At 37.5% G+C, this 13260-nt stretch overlaps 1 protein-coding gene across 2 annotated transcripts in view; it reads right to left on the bottom strand.

The window, feature by feature from the left end:
• TBL13 (TRICHOME BIREFRINGENCE-LIKE 13) overlaps nucleotides 1–6800 on the bottom strand; it is a 260977-nt gene extending 254177 nt beyond the window's left edge. Inside the window, exon 1 of one of the 2 annotated variants that reach the window (XM_089385832.1) lies at nucleotides 6126–6800. In XM_089385832.1, the coding sequence (XP_089241958.1) occupies nucleotides 6126–6558 (433 nt within the window). In that variant the 5' untranslated portion in view covers nucleotides 6559–6800. The remainder of the gene's footprint in view (nucleotides 1–6125) is intronic. The other variant, XM_089385831.1, reaches the window with a different exon arrangement.
• Nucleotides 6801–13260: the final 6460 nt, after the last annotated feature.

Raw genomic sequence — 13260 nt, 5'->3', positions numbered from 1 at the left:
TCATTCTGACATGTATAAATGGAATTATGGATTTATTTCTTCCATGGACAAATGTCAAGGTCAGCTAGCAATCTAATGTAGGCTCAGAAGCCCAAAAGTCATGTCTCTTCACCCTCAACGTTGCATATAAATAGAAGGAGCATCTACCTAATTTGGACATTCATCATTTCACACATATCTCTCTCTCCTCATCTGATTGGGTCATACAAATTGCAGGGCAGCCTTCTTCTCCTCCACACGTGCGAAAGTTTGACTAGGGTTTTCTGATTTCTGCATTGACCAAGTTGCAGCAGGTTTGACCAGCGTTGACCGGGCAGCGTTTGACCTTGTTTGACTGCGATTTTTGTGGGAATATTTCTGTTTGGGTAGGCCGCATTCTTTGGCACAAAAACCGAGATTTTTTGTGTTGTTTGACCAGCGTTGACCGCAGCAAGTTTGACCGCAGGTTTGACTGTGTTGACCAAGTTTGACCGATTTCTTTAGGACTGTTTTGCGCTGATTTGGACTGTTGTTGGAGGCCGAATTGAGTAAGTTTGACTGAGCCGATTTGGAGGAGTAATTCTGTTGATTTGACCAGCATTGACTTTCTGGTTAGGGCATCCTGTTGATTGTAGTTTGACTAGACAGATTTCACTATGTTTGGGCAAGTCATTTTGTATATTACTCTCTCTCTCTGCTGAACTTTTGAAGAATAATAAGATGACTTGATCAAAGGGTTTCCCCACACTGGGGTTTTTCCCTAGCATACGCCAAATATTGTGTCCTCTTGTCTTGGCTTGTCTTCTGCTTTTGATTTATGTTCTATCTGCATTTACTATCATGTTAATGTGATTGCTAATCTAGAAATTGATATTGGGCTAATAAGAAAAATTGAAGTAAATTGCTGTTAAGCATAGAACATACCATTGTTATCTAAAATTAACAAAAGGTCTATCCCTAAGGAAACCCCCTGAAGCTGCCATCAAAGGATCCTGAGGCACAGCGAGTGAATTTTGGATCGCAAGGCCACATTATAGGGTCAAAATATTATTTATGTTGGCAAATAATAAGGATAATTTCAGCTGAGTGAAGGCATACCCAGGTACTCTGATCAAGACTCGTATAGGAAAAGGAGACTTCGTCATACACAATCAGACAATTAGGTTTTAAACAGCAAGTGGTAGGACTAGCGCAAGGAGTGACAACACCGTAAGTGGAGACTCGAAGCAAATTGATAGCAGAATAAATAAGTTGTAGCTAAGCAAAGGAGAGTTAATTTAGACTAGCATATAACAGAATTGAAATTATGGATTCATTGTTGTTGATCATTATTGTGGATATTTGACTGATGGATAGCCATTGTTAAATACTCGAAATATCTAGTATATCAGCATAGTCGCAAAATTGATATATTGAATTGTTGTGAGGTCTTTTGTTGTGGTAATTTTGCTTACAATTGCAAGTATATTGTGGAAGTTGTTAGAGCTAATTATATTATTGAAACACTGGCAGAGTAAATCTATTGTGCAGCCCTAACCCATTATGATTGACTATATTGCTATTGGACATCTTCTTTATTGTTCATAGAAAGGATACCTAGTGTTATATATGAATGAATGAATATGTTTTGTTGTTGATTTATTAGAACCCTAGAAACAAAAGAACCCTACGACTAAAAATTTACCTTGGGTTATTGCATCACCCTCATTAGTGTTGGTTATGTGTTATATTCTTTACACGACTATCCTTGTGCACTATATGTTGCGCTAGGTACAGTGGGCGGGGATCATTGGGGGCAATAACCCCCCTTGTTTGAGCAAGTTGTAGGGGGCGTGAAGCCCCCTTGCTCGATGGGTTTGCAAGGGGGCAAAATCCCCCCTTACTCAAGGGGTTTGTAGGGGGCTAAAATCCCTTGCATGGGGGTTTGGGGTAGTAGCACTAGAAAAAAATTAATTTAATTTTAAAAAAGGCAATTATTTACATCCATTTTTGGCAATTTTCGCTTTTAACAGTTTTGTCGTACATAGTGGTTCAGCCCATTGTTTTGCCATTTTGATTAAGGAACTACGGTTGTCTTCTAATCCAGGCTAAATGGATTAGCGATTTATGGATGTCGTGATATATACATATTGTATTGTAATACTGTAAAGAAGAATATACTAAAAAAATCTTTCTAATTTTCCCACTTTGCGTTTTCAAGGTTAAAATCTCAATGTTAATGTGTGAATGTGCTATTGCATCTTTTTTGTTTTTATTAAGAATATGTTTGCAACAATTAACTGTATACGGTTAAAAACTATAGTTAATATGTCAATCCCTAGAACAAAGTCTTTCCTATGTTACTTGGTTAGAGATAGGTTAAAATGGCGATAAATTAATAGAAAAATTATGGGAAACCTTATGTGTTGACACTCAAAAACATTTTTAATGATGTAGAGGGTCTTTTACTGGTCCAACTAGCCCTTTTTGAGCTAGCAATCTTCATTTTTGTACTTATAAGCCCTTTGAGATAGAGATTTTACTCAAATTTACCACCTCAACACCAATTTACCCCTTTTGCATTTTTTCTTTGATTTTTCTTAATCCTTTTCTTTAGATATGTATTTTTAGCATAAGACCTAGGGGTTGATCCTTTTTAATGAGGTGGCTTCAATTTTTTTTCATTTTTAACATTACATGCTCTTCACCTCTAGCCTTTTTTAGCTTACATCCTTTTTTTTCATATTTGCTTAATTAGAGCTTGCTAGATGACATTTAATAAGTCAAACATAAGTGGGATAAAAAAAACTTATCAACAAGATGGTAGTGTAAAGGAGATGATGGAAAGTGTTGAGTGTGGTTAGGATATGTGTACATTACCCACCTAGATCACCAATAGTATGATCTTGCATCAATCAAGACACAATTATATAAGGAAAATTATGCACCCACCCATTGCATGGTACACAAGACAAAATAATAAAATTATTACTATTAATAAATGTTATTAGAGACAAAATAGTAAAATCATTACTATTAATAAATGTTACTAGATTGTATCTAAAGTTTATTACCTTCACACAATGTTAGAAATAGTGTTGCAAACATCGCGTTTAAATCGGGGAGATGGCGATTTTTTAAGCACGAGTGAACTAATCATGAAAATCATGATTAAATCGCAAGTTGACCCCAAAAAATCGCCTTTGTAGCATATCTGAATTGAATCCCTTGTCAATTTGGCCATAGTGTTAATTTTCTTGAAAATTTGCAACTACTTAGATGAATTCCTAAAAACAAGGCAACTAAAAATTGAAACCAAATTTACTTTCACCAAGATACAAGGTTTCTTAACAATCTATAAATAGCAAAAAAACACCAGAGATAAAAACACATGCACACAAATTGACACACGTGTTTATCCAGGAAACCCAAAAGGGGAAACATATTTTCTTTGTTGTGGTAATTTATTGATTGTTCTTGAGCAATTGGATCTATTACAATTCACATTCTTTTCTGCAGCTAGCAATCTGCCTCTGAGAACACAATTGTTCTCCTGCTAAATAGCCTTGACTTTCCCTGAGAATCCTTGATCCCTGCTCCTATTTCCTTGCACACTAGAGCCCTCATTTCCTTGCACACTTCTGTTATTTCTTAGCGTACAATTGGGCTCCTATTTTCTAGTGCAAATCTCCTATTTCCTTGCACACTTGTGGCCTCCTATTTCCTAGCGCACAAGCTCCTCAATTCTACGCACCTCACACACAAAGAATGATCTCACAAGAATGATCGATCTTGTGCCTTTGTCCTCCTCTTTATAGATAGAATTTGAGCATGCAAGAAGGCCTAGCTCAATTTAGAAGTTCAAGTTGTGATTGCGAGTTAACTGAGAGTTCTACTCATTCTCTCTCCAATCAACATTGGAGTCTTAACTCATTCTCTCTCCAATCAACATTGAAGACTTAACTCGTTCTAACTGAACTTGTAACTGCCACCTCATCTTGTAGTCAAACTGAAGAAGACTCCACGTAACTGAAGCTCCAACACTATGCATGCAACCTTGATGATCATTCTAGTAAACTGGAAATAAACTCACTGTAACTGAAGTCTATCTCATGAACTCGCACTCATGCTAGAGAAAGACAAATTTGTGGTCTTCACTGGCTAAGGCACAAGCCAGAAGACCTTCCATTGCTACATTTTCAACACATAGGCTTTATCAAAATTGATCTTGAGGAAAAGTGAATCTTGAAATGTTTCTCTCTCCCATTTCATGGTTTCCCAAGCAGTAATGATTGTATCTAAGATGAATTGTACATAGTCTAAATGAAATGACTATAGTGTAAAGAAATATCCAAAGATGAGTTGTACATAGCTCTAAATAAAAAGAAGAATGGTAACTCTCCAAGTCTTCCTTGTGAGTTTCATGTGTGACATGGTGGATGGTGGAGTTGGAAGCATTTGCACGGGGAAGACTATCTTAATTTCTAACCCTAAAAAGCCAACAAGGGGCATTATTAGTGATTGGTTGCCCATTATTATATAACTAATTTCTAAGGCCCTTGCATTGTACATATGGAAAATGCCTTCTCAAATTGTCAGGTTGGAACAAACACGATTTGTAGAGGTAAGTTTTTAACATTTTATATAAGTTTTAATTTCATTTTTAAAATGTTGAACCGTTTATATATTTATACATATATAGATACATATATGTGCATACATACACACACAAACATGTGATGTGCCTCCCTCATACATGCACCCTAATATAAAAAATGGAGTCAGCATCACCACACTCATACCCACACCAACATTGGCATCGTAGTTCCTCTCCTACTTCTTCTAGAGGACATCAAAGTCCAATGCCAACCCAAGGGCTTTCTTCATCTTAGAGGAAACGCCATTACATTTTCTCGCAAAAGGGGCAAAGGAAATCATTAGTTAGAAGTTAAAAATTAGAACTTACTTAGTGGTTCGTTTCATTGTATACGACTCATGATATGAGATACATTTATTATATTTTTTGTTGATATTTTAAGGCTGAGTCAGGACACGAAGCATTGTTATGTGTGATGTAGCACTAGACATATTACACATCTTATATATTAGTTTTATGTTCATATTTATGCATCAATGCATTTGTTTTATGTTGTGGATTGCTTTAGATAGTAAAAAAATTGAACAAAAAAAAAAAAAAAAAAAAAATTGCCCATGTTTTACCAATTTTTCCCCATTTTTACATTTTGTTTCTTTTTCCGGACCCTCAGTCAATTTGTTGCGAACATTGGTCCCCTTCACACAAGGTTATAAACCATCACACCACTTCTTGATAAGAAACCCACACATGAAATCAGAAAAGATGGAATGTAATGAAGAAGCATGAAGTACCATCTGCAAGAGTACATATCATTTGAAGGTGTAAGGCATGGAGCTGACATACCATGGTGGAATCATTTGATAGAATTCATGAATGATGCAAGGCTGGAAGATCACATGTCCGTTGGAAGAACTAGAAAAACAAGTGTGAATCGGAAGATATGAGCACGAGAGCTCATCTAAACAGCATGAATACACCCCTGAGAGGGTGGTGGGCCTGGAAGTAGTTGCCCTTGTGGGGACAACACGAACCACTAAACAAAACCATTCTCCCAAGCTATGCTATCCATACTCAACAAATGCATGTGCAAAGATGGAAGATTCAACAACACAGTTTTACTTTTTACTACACGGATTAGAGAGAAAAGAGGATTTGTGGCAGATCCACTCTCAAGATCAGATGTTGTTATTGAAATTGTGACAGGATTCAAAACTCCAATCACTGACATTGAAATATCTGAGGTAGTTTCTTGACTTGGTGAATGAGAAATGAGAAAAAACAGGCCAAACAGTCCATTATCATGTGTAGATATCCCACTCATATTCCTGTACCCTCGAGTGATTGTGGTCTTTGATAATTTCTTACAACCCTCTGCTTGTTCTTTTTACTTTCAAATACATGTGGAGATTTGGAATTCAATCATGCCGGGGATTTCAAAAATAACACATTTTTCATGTAATTTGTTTTGAGTGATTCACAAAATCAAGGAAAATTGGATTTGGGGCACCTAGAACAGTATAGAAAACAAATAAAAATATCAAAACTTAACAAGTTGCGATCAAAAAATTACCGATACTGGTATCCCTGAAATGCTGGAGGAAGTGCTCGGGGTCGAGGCGAGGGAGGTCACACTCCCAGGGCTGCCAACGCCATTTCAGAATATCTCTGGCATTTGATTTGTTGTTCGATATGCAATTCCATCCTTTGAAGATCTCCTTGCACCTGTGATCATAACGCGGTTTCAGCCCTGGATCATGAACCCATCTTCCGTACGAATAGTTACAAGGTTTCGTCTGGCTGCCCACTTGCTTGTGGAGCTTTTCTGAAGTGCCCATGTCCTCGTCCCACTGCTTCACTGAGTCCAAGATACTTTCCCTGTGAACCCACTTCAATCTGTCTGAGACACAGAGAATGAACCATAGAGCTGTGGAGGATATGAGAACTAGTGTTACAACTTTACATGAAAAGGTCTGAGATTTCTTGTTATGTTCTTTCCCTGCCATATTCTCAGCCTCTGTTCAAGAGCGTATTTAACAATTGGATAGCATTGGAGCCTTCGTTGCTCTTTTGAAGCTGGTTGTGCCGGGATCATTTTGCGCCATTAAATGGCTTTACTCGACAACGAAATATTTGGGTAGTGATATAGTTGGTGTTTGGCGGGCATGCCCTATACAAAATGACGCACGATCTAGGCTGGTGTGACACCAGAGATTAAAATACGCGAAACGTGCGACATAGACGTTTCGACATTTGTTAGCTTCTCGAGAGTGTCAAGATAAATGAACATTGTAGAATAATTCTTGACAATGGGTGCAGATCCACCTATTTTAGTTTTAGATCTCTATTAAACTTTATATATTTATAAAAATTTGAGTTAAATGGAATTTATGTTAGTATGTTTTCTATAGTTTTAAGACTGAGTTTAAGTGATGATGATGGAAAAGGTGAACGAGGATGGAGGGCATAAAGGAGCAAGTGATCGAGGAGGGCTTGTTGTAATTAGTTACAACAACATTTTCTTCTGATCTCCTTAACTCTTTTTTGACACCATTTTAACATGCATGTCACATTGAGGGCCTGGGCCCTTATGGCTCTATGCAACTTTTATTTCTTTTACTCATGCATTTATCTTTTCCTAGATAATCAGGGTTACTTCATTGTAATGCTTTTGGATGAGCATTTTCTTCTCTCATACGATGAGGTTTCCAGCAATTTTTTCATTGCATGCAAGTTGTATTGATCCCTTTTCGACAACGCTTTGGTAATGGCGTCTCTGATCTACTATTATGGCCAAGAAACCATAGTCATCACTCGTATGACGACATTACAATTAAATTTTTCACCCCATGGAGTAAATTTTGGTGGATTTTTCTAAGGACCCCCTAGAGGGTTTATCCATTTTCACCTTGTCGCCTACCAGTCCTCGAAACTAGAAGTTAAACCACCACGGCTTGGAAGGTAGGGACCCGGAGAAGGTGCACTTTCCCAATAATGATTACGATCTAGACAGCCAACAATGGAGGAATCCAGGCTCGGCGGAGGTGGTGGTTGCACATGCTAGTTCGGGCTCTTCTATTGGTTGTTGCATCCCTTCCTTCGGACCTATTACAAATCTACCTTCAGGCTCTTCACTTGGTAAGACTTTGGCACCCCTATCTCCCTCCTTGGATAGTTTTGCCTCACTTTTTCAAAATTTCTATCATTTTGTTGCACATCTCTCTGTCAACCCTTACTCCAATGATGTCAGCTTTCTAAATTTTGCTTGTTTTTCCTCTGTTTGGTCTCACCTGAAAGAATGTCATCCATTGGTTTTCATTGAACTACCTCCACATGATCCCCTCTCCCTTTCAACGGGTGTCTCCAGCGCCCCACTCTCACTAGCCAACTTTCCCCCATGTGCCCTCCCCTTCCTCAACGTCCTGATCCCCCCCTATGGCCTCCCCCTTCCTCAGTTTCTTGATCTCCCCCGCTTTCCCCACGACCTCTAATTTATGGTTTCATTGGATCTCGAAGTTGTAACAGCCTCGGGTTAAAAATCCATGTAATAAAGTTAACAAAGGCAAAAGTCACTTATTCCATGTTGAATGTTGGGCAAAACGTTTTAGTGTGGGTATTCATTTGGTTTATTATGGCTAAGGGAAATTGGCAAAGGCACTGGCAAAGGCTTTGGAAAGGTATGAGACATTTATTGGCATTTTATTTATGAAAATTATGAGAAAAAGAATGTGAAATATCACAAGTTGCATGTGAGGAAAATGAAGGAAAAATAATGGAAATTGAAGAAAAGAGAGGCCTCATTAATAGAAAGGCTTTTGACGATCAGTTCACAACCTTTTGTCAGTTTTAGCTTAGAGCTCTCTCTCATACTCTTGGACACTTAGAGAATTCTTGGAACACTCTAGCATTGGAGGAAGAAAAGCTAAGGAAGGACAAAAAAAGAAAAGGGAAGCAAAGATTAATCAAGGAAGAGTGGGATCTAGTGGCTACAACGGAATTACTTGCAACTATCGATTTGCATGTATGGTTTCCTTACTAGTTTTGGCATGTATAGTACATGCATGTGTGTATTTGGTTCTCTTGTTAACGTTGGCATGGGTTTTGCCAGGTGTGACACCGATTTTCAGCCTTGTCTTTCCATTTCTTGATAGTCATGGTGTGATAGGGTTTCTCTTACTTCTTTGAGTTGGATTGTCGAATGGTTTTGAAACTGAGTGGGGTGGTCTCGAGGAGAAACACAAGGTCTAGGAATCCCTAGACCAGTGAAGGTGGGATTGCGGTAAAATCGTATTGTGTATGCCCTCGTTAGGCCTAGGAATCCTCGATTGGTGAATGGCGGGATATATGGTAAATCCTATAGGGTGGAGCCTCGTTAGGCCTATGAATCCTCGACCAGTGAATGGAGGGATATACGGTAAAACCTAGAGGTGGATATGGACAAATTCCTCACAGTTTAGGTGGAGAGATCTGGAGGCATCCATGCTTGTGTAGGTCTATTGATCCTTAGACCAATATATGGTGGGATTGCAATAAAGCTTGGTAGTGTATGTTTCTTGTTTGGGCCCAGTAATCCCTTGGCAGGATTGCAGTAAAGCCTAGTTGTATAGATGAGGGCTTGGGCCTAGGAATCTCTTGGTGGATTGAGGCAAAGCCTGAGGAAGCCCTGGTTGTTTTGTTGTAAGTATCACATTCATGCTTGGAATATGGCACAGGGGTGATTGGCTGAATGAAAGATTTGGTTTAGCCAATCTATGGTCGAGTGGTACATGGAAGTCCCTGGTTTAGTTGCATTTTACATATATTAATAAGAGCAATTTTCCTCTTGTGTATTATGCGTAAATCTGTTTATTATTATGTGGTTATAATGGTTGTTCTATCGTTGTTATTCAACTGGTTATAAGCATGGTTTATGACAGACTTGAGTTATGGCTCTCATCATGTTTTGATTAGTAAATGAACGAATAATGAATGTATGGCTTAATAGATGATAGTGCAGCAATTATGAGAGGGCATCGGACCTTCTTGGAAAATCTCAGATAAGTATGAAGTCCCTATGCTTGGATGTGTTTATATTACCTATAGATTACATGTTCATGATGTGTTTGACATAATTTTTGTCATGACTAGGCCTTGTCTAGTCAGGTCCTTGTTCAAGTTTTGCATTAGAGGCCTTATTGTCATGTTATTTATCATTTATTGAAGTTTCATGAAGTTTTGGGCAGAGGCCTGAATCCTAGTCTTGAGAAAGTGGCTTAGAATTTGGGGTCGCTGGCACAGAACTACCTGAAAAAGGCCACAGTCGCATGGAGGCATTGTTGTCAGAGCAATTGGAGGGTCTCAGTCACATGGAAGGTTTTTCATGGGAGTGACTAGGGGTCTATCTCATCAAAACAACAAGTCGTCTCAGTGGTTGGGCACCTGGAGGGGTTGGTTAGCTCCTGAACATTTTGTAGCTCCTTAGGAAGGTCAATTTGGTTTTTTTTTAGTCGACTCCACTTCCTTAACCATACTTGGGGAGTTAAGTCATATCATAGTAACTCTTCGTCACATGTTTACCCTGGTGGATCGGTTAACTTAGGTAAATGTGGGAGGAGAGTGTTACAGAGTGGTACCAGAGCATGGTTCATCCCTTAGACTTGATGGGTGGAATGTGTTTGTCATGTATACATGTTAGTTACATATGTGTTCTTTATGTTTGTAGTTTATGTGCTTGTTGTGTATGCATGGTGGTGGTCATTGTTGCAGTTGTGTCGCCATGTGGAAGATGATGGCTTTGTTGTTGGATGTGGTCGTCATGAGTAAATGTCGGCTATGAATTTGTTATGCATGTCAGTTTCTATATGTCATTATGCATGCATTGTCATGGTTATGGTATAGTCATGCATGGTAATTGGATAATGTTTGAAATGATGTCTAAATACTGATATGATTATGTTTATATATATGTATTGCGCTAATCTGGTTGATCTTGTAGACGAGATATCCTCAACTAAACTATACTAAGGTATGTTGGTTATGTTTATATTTTGGTTTAGCTGACATGGTATACCTGCAGGAAGAAGATCAAAGATGACTAACAAGATGGTAGACTACAGTTCACTAGACTCTCCCTATAGATTAGATGAGCAACATGGTGATGGGAACTCTCATAATATAGCAAACACTCTGAGAAGTTTAAAGGCATAAATAAGAAGTTGCAAAGAAGATAATGACAGAATCATTCAGGCATAGGAGAAATAAGCAGAGGTTAATGCAATCATTCTTCAGAGTTTGTCAGAATTGCAGAGACAGGAACCGCTTAGGATCAATCATAGACAGGAGGACGGGACTAACGGGGCATATGGTAGTAGGTCTCATGGTGGGCACTAATCGAATAGAGATGACACGATCAGAGATGATAGGTTCTTAGATACATCGTGTTGAGCCTCCCACTTACACCTACCTACAAGTTAGTGAGAAAAGCCTTCAACCCCACAAGGTGTGGTTGGTGGTCGGGAACTCAAAGAAGGGGTTGTCAAACTAATCTGGACTCTCTCCATTTGAGCTATCTCCTAGGTTAGCTAAGGGGGGTGGTCCCTAATGAAAAGTTAAGTTAAAAAGGATGTGAGTTTCTAGGAGAATTGTTAGAGTTAAATAGATTTTCTCTTTAAGATTTATAAGCAAAAAATTGATATGAGCAATAACCATCATAAGAGAAGCATGAAATACATAAACAACCATTACCTTCCAATTATTTGCTCTTTAAGAAATGAAATTGTATTTTGCTTAAAATGAAGTGAAATGCTTTCAAATAGAAAGCCCAAAATAACCCTGAAAAGTGAAACACTAAATTGTTAGCACAAGATATTATAAATGCTTTCAAGATGAATAAGTCTACAAATCAAAGCATGGAAACTATCTTGCTCAAAATGATTCAAAAATAACTCAAATGTTAGACCAAGATGACAACGTGCAATTAAGTTTGCAAGCCAAAATAATAGTACTTGAAAGCGAAATCAATCATTCATGACAATAAACAATTAAACCAAAAGATGAGTCAATTTCCAAGTACAAGAAGATTAAACTTGTTGCAAAATTAAAAGAGATTATAATGCTTGCATTCAAAGTGCCTCTTGAAATAAACTTGCATGTGAGACTTTAAACCAAAGCAAATGTGATGGGATGTTTTTCTTGGTTCATTTTATTTGATTAGTGCTAAAACAAAGTTACAATTGAACTTTAGTCCTCAGACTTCATCCTTGCCCAAATACTTGGATCTCACAGTGAGGAGTTAATAGAGATAGAGGGTCTCTAAAAATCTATTCAACCAAGTTAAGTTGGAGGTAAATTTTAGTGATGCTTGGGGCATGTAAAAAAATTTACCAAACAATGAGAATTAACTTCTACTTGAAATGTACTTGCTTGACATGAAATAAAATGTTACTTTATGGAAAAAAAAATTGTCCAAATACTTGATGCATGTAAAATGTACTTAATGGTGAAGCATCAGTAAACTTGGAACTATGTTCAAGCCAAATAAGATCAAATAAAAAGTGTTTGCATCCAAAAAATATAAACTTGTTATGGATTTAAAACATGTAGTAAGTTAAAATAAAGTGCATGCAAACTGAGTGTGATGCATGTTGTGTTAATTTCTCAATTAGATGATATGCATGGAAAATGAAATAAACCAACAAAGTCAAAACGTCAAGCCTCTCCAAAAGGTGGAGAGATAGGGATACGAATGGGTAAAACCCACGCTCCCAAAATCAGAAATTTTATTAGTTGCTACAAGAAGGAAAAGACAATGAAGTCTTCTCTTAAATCCAAGGAAAGTCTTAACAAATTGGAATCAAACCATAGATTTTTCCTAGTTGAAGATTTCTGCAATTTAAGGCCCACAAAGGCTCAACAAAATGCAGATTTTCCAAAGAAGAAGAAGAATAAGAGAAGATAAGCCTCCTCTATGGCCACGACCAAGAGAGAGCAAGAGATGGCCAAAATTAACTTGGCCTTCCTCAAGATGAACACGATCTTATCCAAGACTAATCTGGCCTAAATGTGGAAGTAATCACTAAATCTAAGCCCCAAGGTCCTGCATGCAAACTGGTAAGTAATTTTCCAATGATGAATCTCGCAAGTAGCTGCAAGGGAACATGTTAAAAAAAACTACAACAAAAAATGTTAACTCAAGATAACTACAAAGCATGTTACAAAAATAATCTACAAAAGGCTAGGCCAAAGAGTATGAGCAAACTCCTCTTTGACTAGCCATGACTTAGCTCTTTGAAATAACAAGATATTGATAAATGAAGTACAATACGTAAAAAATAAATTTTTCCAAGTTTGATATTTTGATGCAATAAATAAAAGCTTTAAGAAATTTGAAATAATCCCTGCAAGACACAAATAAGATATAGATGAGACTTTGGAATTCAAAACATGCGGGTTCTCCTTGAATATTTTTAGAGAATGGGTTGATTCCTCCGAGAATTTCCCCTCACGCTTGAAAAATTTGACCAAATAATGATTCATCTACAAAACTCCACCACAAATCATTAAATCGACATGAAATTAAATAAGTGCAGTGGAAATAATTCCTAGAGATACATCTATTATCTACTAGAAGATTTCTTTTCCTAAAGAAAATAATTAATTCTTATGCTAATATGAGATAGTTGCATACAAACATAACTTGAAACAAGCATGAAAGAAACAATGACATGAGG

The sequence above is a fragment of the Pinus tabuliformis genome, chromosome Q, assembly GCF_031772625.1.
Source record: "Pinus tabuliformis cultivar Carrire ecotype Pingquan chromosome Q, CPIR1, whole genome shotgun sequence".
NCBI classification, from domain to species: Eukaryota; Viridiplantae; Streptophyta; class Pinopsida; order Pinales; family Pinaceae; genus Pinus; species Pinus tabuliformis.
This window is presented reverse-complemented; position numbering and strand designations above follow the sequence as displayed.